Below are 19,183 nucleotides of genomic sequence, written 5' to 3'. Positions count from 1 at the left end.
AATTTGTAGTCGTTAAAAAAATAACATTTTTACTATTTTCTTTACAATAATAATTTTAAGCTTTTTGAATTTCAACATACTTTTTTAATTATATATTCTGAAACAGAATATTATTTGGAGTTGATATGATTGCAGGTAGGTCTTTGATCTATCATAATAAAATGTTTGGCCTAGGTGTATAAACCTAGCTATATTATAGCTTATTCCCTAGTTATAATAACTTAAAAAAATTCTTAGGTATAAATAATTAACTACTCGTCCAATGTTCAATTTTTATAGGTATGTGAATCACAAGCTAAATAAAAAAATTAAGACAGTTAATATGATAAAAAATAGAAAATATTATTTTTCAAAAAAAGTTATGTTTTACCAACTTGTATAATTATTATTGTCTAAAAAAATAATATTTTAAAATACATTAATATAGTTTTTGAAATAATAAAATTAGTGTCATCTTATGTTAAATGGATCACCCGTGGGTATAAGATATACAAAGTAGTATATTCTATAGGTAAGGTTATAATATATAATTAGTGCTAAAATAATAACTATAATAATATAGTATTTTAAAATTGTTGTAACCATATAATATTGTATAATACCTTTGTAAGTATTGACGAACTTCGAGTCAAAAATCCAAAAATTATAGAAACGGTGGAAAAAAACAACATGTTGCAGAATTAAATAGTTTGTAATTAACTAGGTACCTACCTACATAGTTAAAACATATTTTTTTAACTTTCTATCTTAACTATAGTTAGTTAATTTTCTATAATTAACTTAAGAATTTAACTATTTTAATTGATTGTTGAATAAAACTTTTTATTATTTTTTTATTAACTTTAACTTAAATAACTTAATCCATCGAATTAAAATTAAAAACGTTTTTGACATTTTTGGCTTTACTATACCCATATTAATATACCTATTACCTACTATTTACTGCCCACACAACATTTGGGAGATGATAATATTTTGTGAATGCTTTAAAGTGCTTGAGTAATGAATATTTAACTAATAATATTTTATTAATATTTTCTTCTCACGATAACAAAATATTGTACTATATGATTGCATAAAGATTGTGATATATGATTGTTGGCTTAATATTTTTATAAAGTTTCCGTAAATGTTTTTTGAAAACATATGATTAAAATATTCTGTAAATGTTTTTTATAAAATATTTTCAAAAATAATATGAACTTCTTGGCCAAAGAATATAACTTAAATATTTTCTAATTATTTCCGCAACTTTTTAAAATATTTCGACAACTATATTATTTTCATGAAATTATTTTTACCATAATTAGGAAATATTTTTATGTGGTGTGGGTACAGGGTATACGGTTTTAAATAAAAATAATGTAATATAGATACCTACCATAATTTCTGTTATGTTTCTTGGTAAAATAATGAATTATATGTATATAGGTACGCTTTACCTATTTAGATATAGGCACAATAGATACCTACTCTTTATGATGTACCTAATATTTATACGCAAAATTATTAATAAAGAAGTTTTTTGTAACCGAGTCATGTCAATATTTTTTCCAAACCTTTTACTCGCATGTGAATTACATTTATTATATTTTGTTAACTTCATTATGACTTCTAAATATTACTGTTAAAACGATATTATTGCAGTGGAGTTCGCACTTATAAATTATTATAAATTATTAAGTCGTAACGACTCGTTGCCCTGCACTACTAGAATCGGAATCCAAGAAATTGTTTTTTAATATTATTACGACTGAATCGGCGGCGATGACGGTGAATCGAAAAGACGGGAAGACGATAATATGGTTTCGGAAAAAAAAACGTGCCCCATCATCTCCGTACTCGCTGCGACGCGGCGCGCGGAGCTAATCGGTCGCCGCCGCGAGTTGTGTTCGGGCGGCGCAGTGTAGGTGGGAGTTTTCTGGGTGGGACTGAGTGGCGGGTCGGGGAAACGGCCGAGTGCGGCGGTTACGCGTTCTGTTTCGTCGCCGTACACCACACCCACCCGCCCTCTGCACCGGTGTTACCGCCGCGGCGGCGCATCCTCCAGGGCCGTGGCGTCGATGGGCGGCGGCACGCGATTTGCTGTCGCCGCCGCCGCTGTGGCGCTGGGTGCGCGCGAGCGCCGCCGAACCGGTGGTCGAGCTGGCCTATTTAAGGGCCCGTCCGAGCTCATTCGGCACTCACTCTCGCATCGTTTCCTTTCCAGGTAGACGTCCTCTCACGAACTTTTGTCTATTGCGTTCCTCTTTCCGTTCAGTTTCGCTGTTTAGCGACTAATTTTCGGTTCTTTCGTTCATTCATCCCTCAAGATGATTTTCCGAGACATCGTAACGGCGATACTCGTCGCTGCCCTTACCTCCGGCGCCGTCATCACTGTGCCCAAGTACACCAGCACACACGCTCCATTGGGTAATATATTTTTGATTTTTTTACGATAATAATAATTTTTTTTTACAATATGTTTGTGTCGGACGGTAGAAAATATTCATAAATTCACATCACTAATTATTATATCAATATATTAACATGAGTTTTCATAATTCATTCTTACAGCAATTGTAAAATCGTATAATTTAAATTCATAAGGAAATAATATTATAGTGATTTTGAATATTTCTACCATTCGATCATATATAATGGTGGGATTGTATTTAGTTACTTTATATTTAAGCAGGTATATATTATGCACAATATTTTATTAGGAAATGGTTTTGTTCGTCTGTATAATAATATATTAATTTTCTAACTTTTTTGTACTTTATAAGAATTTCTCAGTCAATTTAATCAATTCAATCGGTATCATTAATAACGTATAATTATGTTTTATATTTTGCACTTGGTAAATTAATATAATATTAAATGGACGAATTTGTATTTTATAATTGTTATTGTTATTGATTTTTATAATGGTTTTTAAAATATACGTATGACATATTATGATTAGTATATTATTCTCAGTTATTTCTATTTTGTGATTTATATTATGATTATATTTATGATTATTATTTGTTTTTTTTTTTAAATTTATTTTTGTTGGTCCATTTATTCCCCACAAAATGTGATTTCTATTCAATCAAATTAGTATTTACATTTCTGCCGATTTTCAGCATGTTACAATGCATATTGAAAATTTACTTCAACAAATTTCGCTGACATTTTGAATTTGATAACCTATATGTATTATTATTGTAGTATCGTAATTTTATTCCGGAACATTAAACCTACATACCTATCGCATAATCATAGTATATACTATACCTACCTATGAATCCAGCAGATTATACTATCAAATGTTATGGTTTTGTTCAAAATGTACTGTCGTCTATAGATTTATACGTGAATTAAATGTTTTTTTAACTTTCGGAAATTTGTGTTATTTGATTTAGTTCAAATCAAACAAACTCGTATACCTAATCATATTTTATACAAATTTCTATCAATGTTTTGAATATTATTGTATTCGCTATCATCATAAATATTTCCTATAGGTAGGGTAGGTTAGGTACAATAAACAATACTAGGTGCAGAATATAATATAATATACATTTACCTAAGTTAATGACTAATATTTTATTTATACCAATGCAAGCAGAAAAAATGTATTGATTTTTGATTTGTATTAAGCTACTAGCTACTGGTGTACCTATAATATTTTAAAACTGTAAACATATTATTCGGTTAAATCTATGTATTTTTGGGGGAGGTGGTTAGTCATTGGAGTCAAACTCCTGTAAACCCCCTATAAATATAACGTCTCGTATTAGTATTTCTAATTGAAACATAATTTTATAGTATATTTTCAAATCGCATATTATGCGAGGTACCTTTAATATAATATAACCTTACCAATACTGCAGTTTCCAGAAATTCGTAAAAAAGATCGCTGTGGTAGTTTATTTTTTAATACCTATTCGTATATTTTCGAACACAAATGCAATAACAACAATAATATTATTATTTCGTTGTAACGCGCAGGGTCGAGGTCAAATTGTATTATATAATATCTTATAATACAGTCTGACAAAATGCTGCCCCATACTTGTCTCTTAACGGTCTAAACATTCATTATCATATTATACTCGGTACCTATATAATATACCTACGCGCTTCGTATCATAATATTATATTTTTGCCTTTAATTGTACGCTGTTATTGTTGTTCTAATTTTAGAAGCAACAGTTGTATTTCCGTTTCCCACATAATAATAATAATAATATAACCAAATACATTGAATACTCTAATATACAATAACAAATGTGTGCGCACGCACGACTGGGCCGGCAGACGACCATTTATCCCGCGCGCGCCTTCCTCTTTCACACGCTTCGTGCCAACTCGAGTCGGCGGCGGTGACCATGTGCGCAAACAACAACACTAGTAGTAGTAGTAGTAGTAGTAGTAGTTGTAGTAGTAGTAGTAACTAGTAGTAGGAATAATAATAATAATGATGATGATGATAAATAATAATAATACTTACTCCTTGTAAACAAAAACAACGACTCGGCGCAACAGGTTGTTGCCGCACGTTTATAGTCTGTAGGTCGCGTGTGCCGCGACCGCTCTCCTCATAAAATACATAATATTATTAATATTTATCATCGTTATTATTTTTATTATTACTATTTCTGTGAATTAACATTCCACTTTGACATCGACGGGGGGGGGGGGCGGCCTTTGACTAGTATTAAGTAATTACATTTTCCACCAGTTTTCCATATTGTACACCAGTACACCTACCTAAATATATAATTTTTCCACCCCTTCAGTTCTTTATCAGCCGTTGTTTACTCGTTGTTGTCACTTTAATAAAACCATATAATTTTCGGTTCGGGATTTGTAGCATTCAAAACAGTAAACACTTGACCTTAAATAGAAATAAGCACTTTATACAAATTGAATTCCGAATGTTGTTGTTCATCTATTTTTTTTTTTATCTGAAACTTTAAATGAAATCTGAATTATTTGTTTTATTCTCGACAATTATCTATATATACGTGGGGATAATGGTCATAAAATATAATATATACCTGAACGTAGGTAGCACAATCCTCAAAATCTTTAAAATATACAAAGTAAATATCGCATATCTATTATATATTATATATTGAATATTCTGTACTTTTCAACGTAACGGTATACACACATAGGTATTTGTATGAATGACTATTGCTATATAATGTATATGTATTTCACTACATAATACCTATGTAATATTTCGCTATAACTTAAAATTTTCTGTTAATTTTGATCAATAACGGGGTTATATAGAACAATACAATAATATTAGTTTTTGATCACTCAAATACAATGGTTATGTGCCTACAATACTTATATATTATTAACAATTAACATTGAAAATGTTTTGTGCGCAGAATACTCCACCAACAAATTCGTGGAGTCGGATCTTGATTCGGCAATTACAACTGAGAAGTCTTCTGATAATATTGCAACCGTTAAACCAGTAGATAATATTGCAACCGTTAAACCAGTAGAAAATATTGCAACCGTGAAACCGGCAGCACCCGTACCAACCCAGGCGCCCATGATCAGCTGCTATTGCAACCTGCCCGAGTGTTTGGCGGCCGCCGGGGGGGATGGAACTTGCTCCACCCGGCTTGGCTGTTATTCTGAAATTCAACCAATCATTCCTAGAATCGAAGAAGAAATATTGACCCCGACCGTGACCGAATCAAACAAAACCGCTAATGGCTCATCTGTTTCTCCAATCATCTCTGAATTAGTCGACGCCCCGGCTGTTGCCACCACCGAACATGCAGCAGCCATCAGGGGATCATATGGATGTTTGGACCATTTGCACTTCACGTGAGTTTATAGTATAATTTATAATAATATATAGGTACCTACACAATATGTATATTATACACGTTTTCCATAAGCCGTGGTGGTTCCAGAAGTGGGCAACTATGGCAGGGCGTTATTTCGATCCCCCCACAACAAACTGATTTTTCTTAATCGTTTCGATTTCCTCCTGAGTTTTATGTATTTTTATTCTTCTCATCGTCTAATGTAAACGTATTTTATTACACACGTAAATGGACGGTTATGGGGTGCCATAAACCATACTGGAACTTTCACCCCCCCCCCCCCCCCCCCACACACTCACTTATAGAAAACGGACTGGACCTTCCACGGCTGCTTCCTTGTACGCGATCGCATGTTCACACATTGCATTTCATAATAATATCAATATACCACGACCTATATCACATTTGTCATTATATCTAAATTCGAGTCGCACGGTATCTACACACGCTTATAATATTTCGTGGTATAGACGAGGTAGTCAGGCGGCGGTGTTGTTATGACAGGAAAATTTATTTTTTGTGGCGAATCGGTCGGTGACGGATACGTAATAATATTATACACCTATATAATACGCGTCTCGCGATTTTACACAGTCGCTGCGTATACATTTTATAGTGTGTTCATTCAGTACGGGTGACGTGTACCTGCACCGCCGACCGTTGTTTTCTTTTTGAAATATTCTCATTTCGCTCTATAATTTATTATATTATATTGTAATAATTATTATATTATACAGTTGATATTATTATAATAGTAGTTTACACCTAGCTTATAATTAATATTATGATTCTTCACATGCATCAATAATGCTGTTCGTTCGTTGTTATGTATTATGCAGTTGTTGTAGTATTATAGGTACTACATCATATTATTTAGTCGTGGTCGTTTATTGTATATTTTTATAGGTATTCTTTTGGGATTTTCTTTTCTTTTCTTCCACAGCTGCTTTTAAGTTATGTATTTATCATAGTTGTATTATATAATATTATATTGTTTGATATGTATTTATGCGATAGCCATATTATAATCTGCAATGACTACTGCACAGTGCACATCATTATACACTACAGCTTTGCACCTACGTTGTGTCGTTGTGCCTTAGTTTCGTTGCATGATATATTATTATACTAACACGTCGAAATTTCTATTATTGTATTATACAACAAGAACACATATATTGTTGACATATTATAGTGTGCTCGTCGGCGTGTAATTTATATATATATATATCGCATTTCTTCCGAATCCTGGGTAGAACAGGAGTTTTCCGTTAAATGAATCCTTCTGTTGCATAGACGGTGACTTATACAATTATTATACAAATAGGCAGCAATAGCGATTTCATAATTTTTTTTCATTTAGACAGCACTTTAGTGCATTTAACAGCACACATTTGTTTTTCAAAAGTTCAATTTTCAAGTTTTCGTTCTTAAATCTTCTTTATATCATACACCATTCATAACCAACACCACGCGTGTTCAGAATGTTCACACACTTTAGTAAAATATAACAGTAAACAGATTTTTAAAAGTTCAATAGTTCCTAAAGAAAGATTTTCAACTATATTCTAATACAACAATAGGTAAATTAATTTGTTAAAACCGTTTAAAACAATAATTATTTTGAAAGATTTAGGACTTAATATATCAATTAATAATTAGTAAAAACTTTTCGTAAAATTTTTTTTCTCAATACTGGGATATTGGTGAAATTGTTATCCATATTTCCCCCTTCAAATTGTAAAATAAAAAACTAAATAATATTAATTTATATTTTACTTTTCAACTATCGCTATATTATAATCTTATTTTTTATTTTTTTATTATAATTAAAACCTTTCAATTACTTACTAATTACTATGCATTACTTCTGCTATCTTATTCTCACCTCGTACGCATGCTATTATATACTTATTATACTTGTACCATTTAATATATCCTACCACCAATAATTAGATAGATGAAATATTGTGATGTCCATCTTGCGTAATCTGCAACAATGACAAATTATATATCGTCGTGTATAATATACTATTACTTTTATAAAAATGATCGTGTGCATAATACTGATTGGCATGTGTTTTTGTTTGTCTGTTTGTGGCGCGTTTCCGCTCGTGCGTTCCCGACTGCGCTCGTTTCCGGCGAATATTTATACAGAAAACAATCCTGCGAGGATATCTTGAAATCGATGGAAGCCGAATCCTCCGAATTCCCCATCATGCAGATTCCTACTAATGGAGCTGCACCCTCTGCCGCTGACGTTGGTATCCATGCATTCCACTGCTGCCAAACAGAGAGATGCAACGGAAACCAATCAGGCCCAGCAGAGGGGTCCGTGAAATCTGCCCAAGCCGTTTTAGTCGCTGCCTTGAAAAACGCCTTTGCACCCCCTCCGGGGGTGCAAAATTCTACAGTGGGGGTGCCTTGGACCCCCGCTGTCAAATCATCGGTCAACAATGTAGAATTATCCACCAAAACGTCGGTCCCCAATGTCGAATTATCCAGCATCAAAACTTCGGTCAACAATGTAGAATTATCCAATACTAAAACTTCGGTTAACAATGTACAATCAACCAGTACCAAAACTTCGGTCAAAAACGTACAATCATCCAATACCAAAACTTCGGTCAACAACGTACAACCATCCAATACCAAAACTTCGGTCAACAACGTACAACCATCCAATGCTAAGAAACTTAACGCAGCAGCTGCAGACTTGTGGCTTGGATACTTCTCCACCCCTTTGGGTGAACCAAGAGCCCCATCTCCCTTGAAATCGGATACCATATTTGAGGATGCCTCATTGATTGATGCCACCACTTCCGCCGTCCCCGTGGCGATGCCACCAAAATTATCCGTGGCCGTACCAGTCAACCAGGAGATTACCCGTGACAAAACCGTCGCCAATGTGGAACACGTAGTGATCAAACGTCACGACGGTCAAAGGGGTATGTAAAATAACACGCTGCCTAACTAGCGTGATTGTCTATAAGTGTATAATATATATAATTTAATAGCACTTTATGTTTGTTGTTGCTCTGACGTGCTGTACATAATATATAACAATAATATAATGTGTTTGATTAATAATAATATTATACTACTTACAATAATTTAATTAATTTTTTATATACCTACAAATCAATACATTTTATGAAAAACAATTTATTATTTACAGTTTTTGATTTTTACTTTTTTTTATATTATGTCTTATATTTTTTTTTAGTAAATACTCTCTTAATAAACCAATTGTAAGCTCAACTTCATTGATTATTTTTTCAAATGTGAATAAAAAAAAAAAAAATGGTCTCAACCAACAAATGTCTTGTATTTTTTTATTATAAATGTATTGTACTTATAAAGATATATTTATTCAGAGTATATAATGTAGTCTGTATAATAGTTGTATATAAAGCAGAAACCGTTTATAATTACGTTAAAGGACAACGAAACATAAGTCATACCTACCTATAACTAACCGATTGTCATAATAATCAAATTAAAAAAAAAGAATTTTTAGAAAACGGTAAATTTTATACATTATTATTAAAAACACAAAATGATTGCTCGATTATGTACATTATTAAAAATGAAGATTGATTTTTATTACAAATTAAAGTTTTGCACCTTTAATTCTATATCATTAGACCCAGCATATCACTGTAACCTTTGTCATTATAAACGATTTCTACTGTATATGTATAAATATTAGGTATATAATATAGTAATATACACACACATTCACTTACACATACACATAATATGGTTTCCTATCTGAGTGTTGAATTAACGACAGCAAATTTTGCAATACCTAATAATTAAAAATTGTCATGACTTTTTCAACTCAACCTATAGAATAGACGAGTATAACTAATACAGTAATACATTTTATGAGTTGTAAATTTATTTAACACGATGCCTGTAGCCAAATTTTTTTGAGTGAATTAAAATCATTTCGTTATTTTATGGTATAACAGTACCTAATTAGTTCCTTAACTAGAGTTTCCTTTTAAATCAAAAATTATCGAAAGCAGCTAAACGTAAACGATTTTGCTTATCCGTTGTAATCCATTAGTTGTTAAAAAAAAAACAAAAAACAAAATATACACTCACAATACATATTATATCTCATCAGAGCACACACCTAACCGATGTCTTTACCAAACTTAAAACGGGGCAGAGTTTTAAGTCTCCGGTACACATACATCGTTTATTTTTTTATTATTAAAAGTGATTGCCGACGAAACGATGACTATAACAGTTTGTGCATATAATATAATATATTATATACCACGACCGCGGTCTTAGGAAATAGTATATATAAGGTCGCAGACACTGCATCAGTGTGCAGGTGTCCACGTACTGCAGAGTAGTACCTACTAAGTATAGCTGGTAACTATTTTTTGTCGGAGTTTTCGCAGAGCGTAACGAGTCAAGCGTCGCCCGTTATAAAAAGTTATGCATTTTATGCAATGATTTTTGATAACATTTGTGCACTGAAAATATTTGAATGTTAAAAAAAAAAAAACAATAATTTCCAACTCAACTGACCCGGCGTTGTCGACGAGTAACTACGTGTAAAAAAAAAGAAATCAAATAATTAATATATTTTTATATCTCTGAAAATTCATCTCGTTGATTTCTAAATTTTAATAACATAATGATAAGAACGAAATAGTACAGAAAGTTTGACTGGTTGCGTTCGAAAATGAACGTGTAGAACTGTAGACCGACTGATAATACCAGTTGTTATCACATGTATTATATTTTATATAGGTGATAACAACTGTTTAATTAAAAAAGTATAATAATCAATATAGATAACATGTACTGCTCTCGTCCGTGGATGTACACATGTGACCTTATATCCCGCTACCGTGGTTTTATCATCGTATATAATATTATATATATATTATGTACCTAAGCGCGACCAAATACAACATATACATGCATGCGCAGTGGCGTGGATGAGAGGGTAATCGATAGCCTCTGAGTTTTCAAGGGGTGGTGGTTGGCCAATATGGTTACATAATTTAGTATTATAACTGCGACAACTGGAGCTAGTTAAAAATATGACAGTAAACTCCATACCTTTATCGGGTTTTCGATGGGCCCGTGAAGAATTATTCGAGTTCGCCACGCCACTGCGCAATGCACAATATAATTTAATAAATGATTTTCGTTTATGTTGTCACGTCGTCGTCGTCCATCTGTTGTACGTGTATTTGAGTATATAATAATAAAGTATTATTGTTTTGTTGATTTCGCGTGTGCAGTCGTGCCAGTCTTAAAGCAGACCATTGACGACCAGGAGAACATCACAGACTTCGACGACGACATCGCGGCCGAGGTCGCAGCCGCTGTTGCCACCGCCAAGTCACCAGCAATGACCACCCAGCAGGACACCGTGTCCTCCCGATCCTCTGGGTCCTTCTCGGAGTCGTGGTCACCTCGTCACAGTGGCGTTCCGGATTTTTTGCCACCCCCGAGCCCGAAGAAGAATATTACTACTAATCCTATCTTAGCGACTCGGGGAGTAAACAACAACAGCAACATCTATAATAACCAAGCCAATAACCAAGCCGATAACCAAGCCGATAACAACGACGGCGGCTCGACTATGATCGGTTTAATCTGCACCCTCGTCGTAATGTGCATAATCGGACTGTCCCTATTGACGATGATCGTCATAAGAGCCATCATCCGCAAGTATGACATATTCAGAAACTACAAAGGGTGAGAAATTAGGGTCTGGAACCGAACCTAAAAGAACCAGTTCTAGAACCGGAACCGGAACCGAAACCTTTATTTTAATAAAAAGGAATTTTATATTAAATAGGTTCTTTTAGGTTCAAAAATAAAATTATTTTATTTATCATAATTTAATAGTATTACTGTTTTGTATATTATAAACTATGTATGATCATATAAGTTTTCTAATATTTCTCATACTATTAATTAAGCCCGCATTCCGGATAGGTACCTATTTAAAATTATTATACTTTTCGGTGCATAAATTATCTGGAACTGGTAACGAAATTATTTGGAACCGAAACCTTTATTTTTTATTTATCGAAAAAACCCGAACAGTTAATTTATTTTTGGAGAACCAGTACCGGGAACTGATACTTATAAATTCAAAAGGTTCCAGTCTCTAGTGAGAAGCCCCGCGTATATAAACATAGATTATTATATATATCATAAAACGTATTATGCTTATAAAATAGTAATTTTTTGACCAAGTCCATCCGTACCCATTAATAGCTATAAAGGGTGAAAGAAGGACGTATGTAATCTACATTTAAGATAAGTGCAACGTTAGCACTTGCAGAAATTTATAATGGGGTATGTGGGATGTGCAGTCCATTTTATATGGTAATTTGGAGCGCAAAACAGAAGTCACCTTTGTTTTCGAAACTTAAATACATTTTTTTTCATAATTTATAGTATTATGTGTGCAGCACTTTCAACACTCGAAATATCCCAACCTGGCTATGCCCTCACCGAGTTATTCTATAATAATTTCTGTTGCCCAACCATTAATTACTATAATTTACAATAAGCTACCCTCGACACATTTGTCTCACCGGCCTATAATTCATCAAATATACTGCTATATGGCCATTTTAATTATTATTAATATTTTTCTATATTTCATGTTGGCACTCGCTACGTTATTAGTATGATATATTATATATTATACCAGCTACAAATAGTGGCGTATCCAGACTTTTTCGGGGGGGTTAAAATTAATTTTAGACGAATTTTATCTGAAAATAATTTATTACTTGGATACGCCACTGGCTACAACTATAATACAATATTATTTTATCAATGTATAACAAATGGATTTTAATTCGCTGCGTGTCTTGTTTTGTTTGTCCGCATATCATTATTGCGTCGTGTGCGACTCGCGACAAATGTAGTGTGTGCAGCAACCAGGGCCGACCTTGCGCATGCAACGGCGGACTGACCAGGCGCAGGCCTCGCACGCAGCCGTCCTCGTCCCACCCGGACGCCGCGGCCGCCGCGGTCAACCGCAGCGCCAGCACCGCTCCACTGCTGCCGCCACCCAACCCCGACCACAAGTACCGCGGCCACGCCAACGCTGGTGCATCGTACAATGACTCGATCGGAGATACCACTTACGTGTTCACCACCATACCGGTGCCCGACCACGTGACACCGGTGAGGGTGGTCCGTCGTTAAGGCACTCACTCGACTATGGTTGTGGTCCAAAGCAACCACGCAGGAGGAGGTACCTATTATTATATTTTTATTGCCTCGCAGTAATAATATTAATGTTAGTATATTATCGTATCGAAAAAGACGACGACGACGATAATATTATTATTATGACGTAATTTCGGTATTTTAGTATTTATATTATTATAAAATATTATTAAGCATTGGTAGATAGGTGCCTATGTTATTATTATTATTGTTAATTGCGTGTTCTTTGGATAAGACTGATGACAATGTTTTTCTCTTCTTATTCGCATATTATTGTAATAGATTACATAGGTAATAGGACGACCGAACGGGTTAGGTTACTATTATAACTATTATTAATTATCGACTATACTGTAAACCGGGTACTCGGGACATGTTTAATCGTTTTTAAATTTTAAATCTTTAAAGGTTTTGTTTATCACGTGCGTAGACATTGGAGGGTTGAATTTGAGACTGAGCTGTAAATTTTATACGCTTCACGACCCTATTTCGTCGAGTTTATGTTTTGAATTCGATCGTTTCCACAAACCTCTATTTTCTTAATATAATAATATTATAGTGCAGATAACAACATTGTTGAATTTAATTTAAAAAATTCACACCTTTTGAATAATACAATATATAGGTAAATATCCTTCATCATTTGATACTATAGGGTGCACTCAGCACCCGATCTACCTAATTCACTTATATATTTTTAAACTTTTGAAAATATTACGTAGACGATAACAAATTAATTATTTCAATTTATACCACGCCTTGTTTTTAATTGTTATTATTAAGTATGATCGCTGACCAAATTAATTGATACAATGATATAACGAAGACTTGATTAGAAATCTCTTCAACATTACTAGATTCCCAAGTTAACCATAATATATGTATTATGTCCCGAGTAATTCCCCAGTTTTAGGGTACCTAGGTTTAGATATTTCATTTTATTTTTAAACAGACGAGGAGGGTGTTGGTAGAAAAATCCCGATATTTTGATCCTCATCCTGCGGGATCGTTATGCATTTACTATATACGGATCTGTCGGTCAGCGTAATCATCCCTATATTTTTACGCCCCTTCCTGCACCCACCCATTATTGTGTCTCGTTTTTATTATTTTATTTTATTATATTATTAAAGGTAACTGATTTTAATTTTGATTTAATTTCTAATAACGTTTTACGACAGAAACATGTGGCTCATTTACGTCGACTATATTTTATTTATGTTCATTGTTCACGTCCAACACGTTATTTATTAATATACAATATGTAATTTCTCCATTACATATTATTAAGCCACTTATATATTATTATCCACACGACAATCATTGCGAGGACACTACAATCGCATGCTTGGTATTACGAATGGCAAATATGGCGAATTGTTCACAATAATCCACAATTATGAACTGACTTATTATAAAATATTCTTACTTCGATGATTGGTCGATTCACTCTAATATTACCGATTTCAACGGAACACCCAGAATGTACAATTCACCATGTTATGAGTTTGTAAGACGATGTGGTAAACACTACGTGAGGGTGAGTGGCGTCCTCCTAAAGAATATAACTAACGCCAAGTTCCGTGTAGACGTGTTGATTGTGTTTTTTTTGTTTTGCATCATTTAAAGGTATATACAATCTCGACAGATTTTGATAATAAATAAAATCGACCAGGAAATCGGAACAGGCGATAGTGTATTGTGTGATATATTTTTTTTTTTGATTTGTAATAAATTATTACTAATAATATAATAATAATATAATGAAATTACCATTTTTTTGCACGTGGTTATATTATTGAGTAACGTGTATATAAAATACTATTATAGCTGCCCGTGCTTATAAAATTTCGATCGTATCGTTTTCGAATCCACAATATATTCGCTCTCATTTTTTTATATAATAATAATAATAATATACTTTACGATTTTTAAGAATAAAATATAATGGAAGGAAATAGTCGAAGTTTGAGAGAGAATTTTTAATTAAATAGTTATCGCATTTTTATGTTATTTCACAATGCAGCCATCCGACATGGCTCTTTTTTCTTTTTATAAACATCCCTATATAATGCAGGTTTTTGTCGATTGTAAATTAGCCACTTTTCATGCTCTCTGTCGGATTTTAAACTATTATTTTTATAATTTGTATATAATATACTAAATATTTTACTTATTAATCATCGTCTGAGCAACTGGTATTTTTTTCCTACCGCTCATGTACTTACAATGAAGACACTCACTTTTAAACGTTGACTACCTACGTTGTCGCAATGTCGCATAATACTAGTACTGAAATGTATACCGGTCGTCAACAATCTGCAATATTGTAACTCCTATTATTATATACATCATTATGTAAACCTTCATATTTATAATTTCTGTTAATTTATATTTGTATGTAAATATAAATCAATATATAAGTATATAATATTATACACCTATACCTATGTTGTAATTTTTACTCCAAAACTCATATTTTATTATTTTGCTATTATTATAATAGTAATTATATTGTCATACCTGTTTCCGACTGCAGTTCATGTTACAATATTATTTAATACGATTGTACAATATTTTAAAAATTATTCACAATAAATGATGAGTGTTTTCTTATATTATATTAATTGTATTTTTATTGTATTTCATTTTATGTTTTAACCTATTATCATCATCATATTATAGGTATAATATATTAATATATTATAATATAAACGGTATTTTGAGTAATATTCTGCACTCGACTACACAATACTACCATCGTCACACGCATTATACACAATATTATGCACACTGCACACACCGTTGCGCACGATCGCCAATATTATTGTGCCACGGGCAGTCTTGCCATTGCCACTGTCACCACTTTTGCTGAAAGATTGTGTACCACGGTATAAGAAGAACAAAAACGCTGTATCTACCTGTACCGGGCTGTACTCGCATACCATTCTGTAGTTTGAGTGCACGTATTTATCGCATCATAATATATTTTTATCGTTTTCAGTGGCGGTCGATTATATAATAATATAGTAGGTACCTTTATTATTATAATAATATGATATAGTAATGAATAATTTTATTGGGTCCGGATTTGCTCTAAAAACTATATGAAAAAATTATCTAAAATAATCTTTCGACATAATAATGCCCTTAAAAAAATTACCAACATTTTTTATAGACTCACAACTACGCAACGAAACTGATGGTTTAACTTTTGACATGTTTAACACGTCTTTATTTCAACTATACTAAAAATAATACAAAAACTAAATACGAAACTTATAATATAGGCACGCACAATAAATAAAAAGTATACTAGAATAAATGCGATCGCGAATCGCAATGCATATGTATCTCAACTGATTATAATTAGTTGTTTTTTATTGAAAGACATTATCGTTATTCGCATTCATATCATAATATAGAACGATCGACATTAATTTGCGCGGATGAGAAATACCTACTACACTATTTTGAAATCATTTCATGTTATAATATTTTTAATTTCCTAATTTATACAAAATACTTGTTTGCATAATTAATATATGCACTAAAAATTAATAAACTTACATAAAGATAATATAAACTGCAAAATAAAATTGTCATCTTTGAAGTATCTGTTATACTATATCTTGCATGAAACCAATTATAATTTGAATGCATTTTCCTAGATCACCGAAAAGATATAATGTACTTTGCATTGAAATTCGAACACTTGTAATATAATAAAGGTGACATACAAGATATATCTACGTATAGTCTGATTCAAAAAGTCTTATTATTATTATCGTTGTCTCTGCCCGCTGCAGAGGTTTACAAATCGTAAATACTTGTTCGGCGTTAAAATAATAATAGTATATTATATAATGTAATATTATAAAGTCATCGTATTTTCGAACAACCAGAAATGCATAATATTATTATTATATACAGTATGTCCCAGAAGTCCCGTATCACTCTTAGTATCTCCGTGAAAATCAATATATTTAAATGCAATTTTTTTACAGTAATAAGAATGGAAATTCTGATTGAATAACATAATATTCGATTTTTTTTTCAAAAATTCAAAAATTATCAAAAATTTTTTTTAGAAAAGTTATTTATTAAAATTCCAAGATAGCCATTTTGTTGATCATATTTTTTAAAACAATTAAAAAAAATAAAATATTAAAATTTAATGAAAATTGCCCAAGTTAGGGCTAATTATTATTTTTAATTTTAGCAGAAAAATCAGCGTGATTGTAATAATGAACATGCGAACCGTTTTTTGCTAATGCCGTATGCATAGGTAACATAACTATTATTCTTAGAAATTCACAATAATAATTAGCCAAAACTTGGGCGATTTTCATTAAATTTTAATATTTTTTTTTTTGAACTTTTAAAAAATATGATCAACAAAATAGCTATCTTGGAAATTTAATAAATTTATTTTCCTAAAATAAATTGTTGATAATTTTTGAATTTTTGAAAAAAAAATCGAATATTATGTTATTCAATCAGAATTTCCATACTTATTACTGTAAAAAAATTGCATTTAAATATATTGATTTTCCACGAAGATACTAAGGGTGATACGGGACTTCTGGGACACACTGTATAGTATAGTATAATAACGACGTATACCTAAGTGACACGATCATGTCATAATGTGAAATATAATTATTAATAGGGGGACGGAGTAGCCGAGCGGACTAAGGCGTCGGTTGCGACGCACACCGGCGCCGGTTCGATACCTCGGCCATGGGTGGCATTTTTCTTCGGGCAAGTCACGGTATCCGGAGAACAAGTGCCGCCATTCCCCACCCGGCGTAGCAGATACCTAAGAGTGCCAAAACAAACACACAAGTGCTCCTCCCCCTACCGACAAAAAAACCTACAAACAAAAAACAAAAATAGCTAATGGCCTTAGTTTCCGGGCTCAAGCTCAAGCTCAAAAAAAAAATTATGAATCACAATAGATATAGCGTCATCTCAGAATGAAAAGGTTCAAACGTAATTTTTGTAATTGTTCAGTAGAACGTTTTTAAGTTAGCCCGTACCTATCATTCACGTATGAATTAGAACCTTTTCATTATCTGTATCTCATTGAATAATCAACGGATTGATACGATTTCAGGATTGAATTATATAACAAAAAATATTAAATAATAATATGCAAAAAAAACATTTTTCAAAAAAATTGTTATAGAACCTTTTCATTCTGAGACGACGATAGGTAATAATTTAGTTTTAACATAATAATATTCTTTGTGCTCATTGTTTATTAAGCTGCAAGGATTAAATATATGTTTAATTTGTTCTTTTATATTTTTACGTTTAATATTCATGTATGTTATAGTTGTAGGTACATAATGCCTGTTTCGAAACACGCTTGCATTCGATAAACGAAATTAATTGTTTATGTTTTTAAGTCGACGAACGTTTTATCATAAATTTTTTTTGTGAATACTTATAATAGGCACATGCGTTTTAATGAACGTATTTAAATTTCCTACTCAAACGGTTCTCATATTATACAATAACGGTCGTCATTAATTTAACTATCAACATTAAATTTTAATCTATGTACGCACGAAATTAAATTAAAGTCTACTAAAATAAAAATTAAAATAATCGTTATGTCGATTAACGAGTTGAAGGCGAAACTACAATAATATAAACAAATTAAATACTATATAGGTATAATACCTAATTAATACGATCGATACGATACGATTGATACCGGATGTACCGGCCTTGAGTCCAGTTGCAGTTGTACAAAGAGAAACAGAAAGACCCGACACATGAAAATTAAAAAAAGTAACCCTAGCTAAGCGTACAAAAATATCATGAATATTCCAAAAAAAAAATATTTTTAATAACGGTTATTACGGCGTTTCGAATTAATATTTAATATTATTACCTATTGCAAAAAAAAATATATATTATTATTTTAAAACTGTATAAGAATAAACTACTTGACTCAGGAAAACGTTTTTATGATCAATATTGTTCTTGAAACTAGACTTACAAATTGGTTAGTTTAAAAAAATCTATTTATATTTTAAATTTTAAATGTTTAGTATTAAAAAATAAATGTAAATAGTTTTGTACTGTACTAACAGCACAATAGTCGATCA

General features: G+C 32.1%; 1 protein-coding gene across 2 annotated transcripts; it reads left to right on the top strand.

The window, feature by feature from the left end:
- Nucleotides 1–2,167: 2,167 nt before the first annotated feature.
- Nucleotides 2,168–15,684, top strand: LOC100169049 (serine/threonine-protein kinase pakG-like). 2 transcript variants are annotated; one of them, XM_029487701.1, is made up of 5 exons: nt 2,168–2,412; nt 5,376–5,826; nt 7,986–8,776; nt 11,105–11,537; nt 12,755–15,684. In XM_029487701.1, the coding sequence occupies exons 1-5, from the start codon at nt 2,313–2,315 to the stop codon at nt 13,035–13,037; spliced, it is 2,058 nt and encodes a 685-aa protein (XP_029343561.1). In that variant the 5' UTR covers nt 2,168–2,312; the 3' UTR covers nt 13,038–15,684. The 2 variants fall into 2 exon arrangements, with proteins under 2 accessions (XP_029343561.1, XP_016663003.2); XM_016807514.2 differs by having other exon boundaries at nt 11,105–11,564.
- Nucleotides 15,685–19,183: the final 3,499 nt, after the last annotated feature.

The sequence above is a fragment of the Acyrthosiphon pisum genome, chromosome X (assembly GCF_005508785.2).
Source record: "Acyrthosiphon pisum isolate AL4f chromosome X, pea_aphid_22Mar2018_4r6ur, whole genome shotgun sequence".
NCBI classification, from domain to species: Eukaryota; Metazoa; Arthropoda; class Insecta; order Hemiptera; family Aphididae; genus Acyrthosiphon; species Acyrthosiphon pisum.
This window is presented reverse-complemented; position numbering and strand designations above follow the sequence as displayed.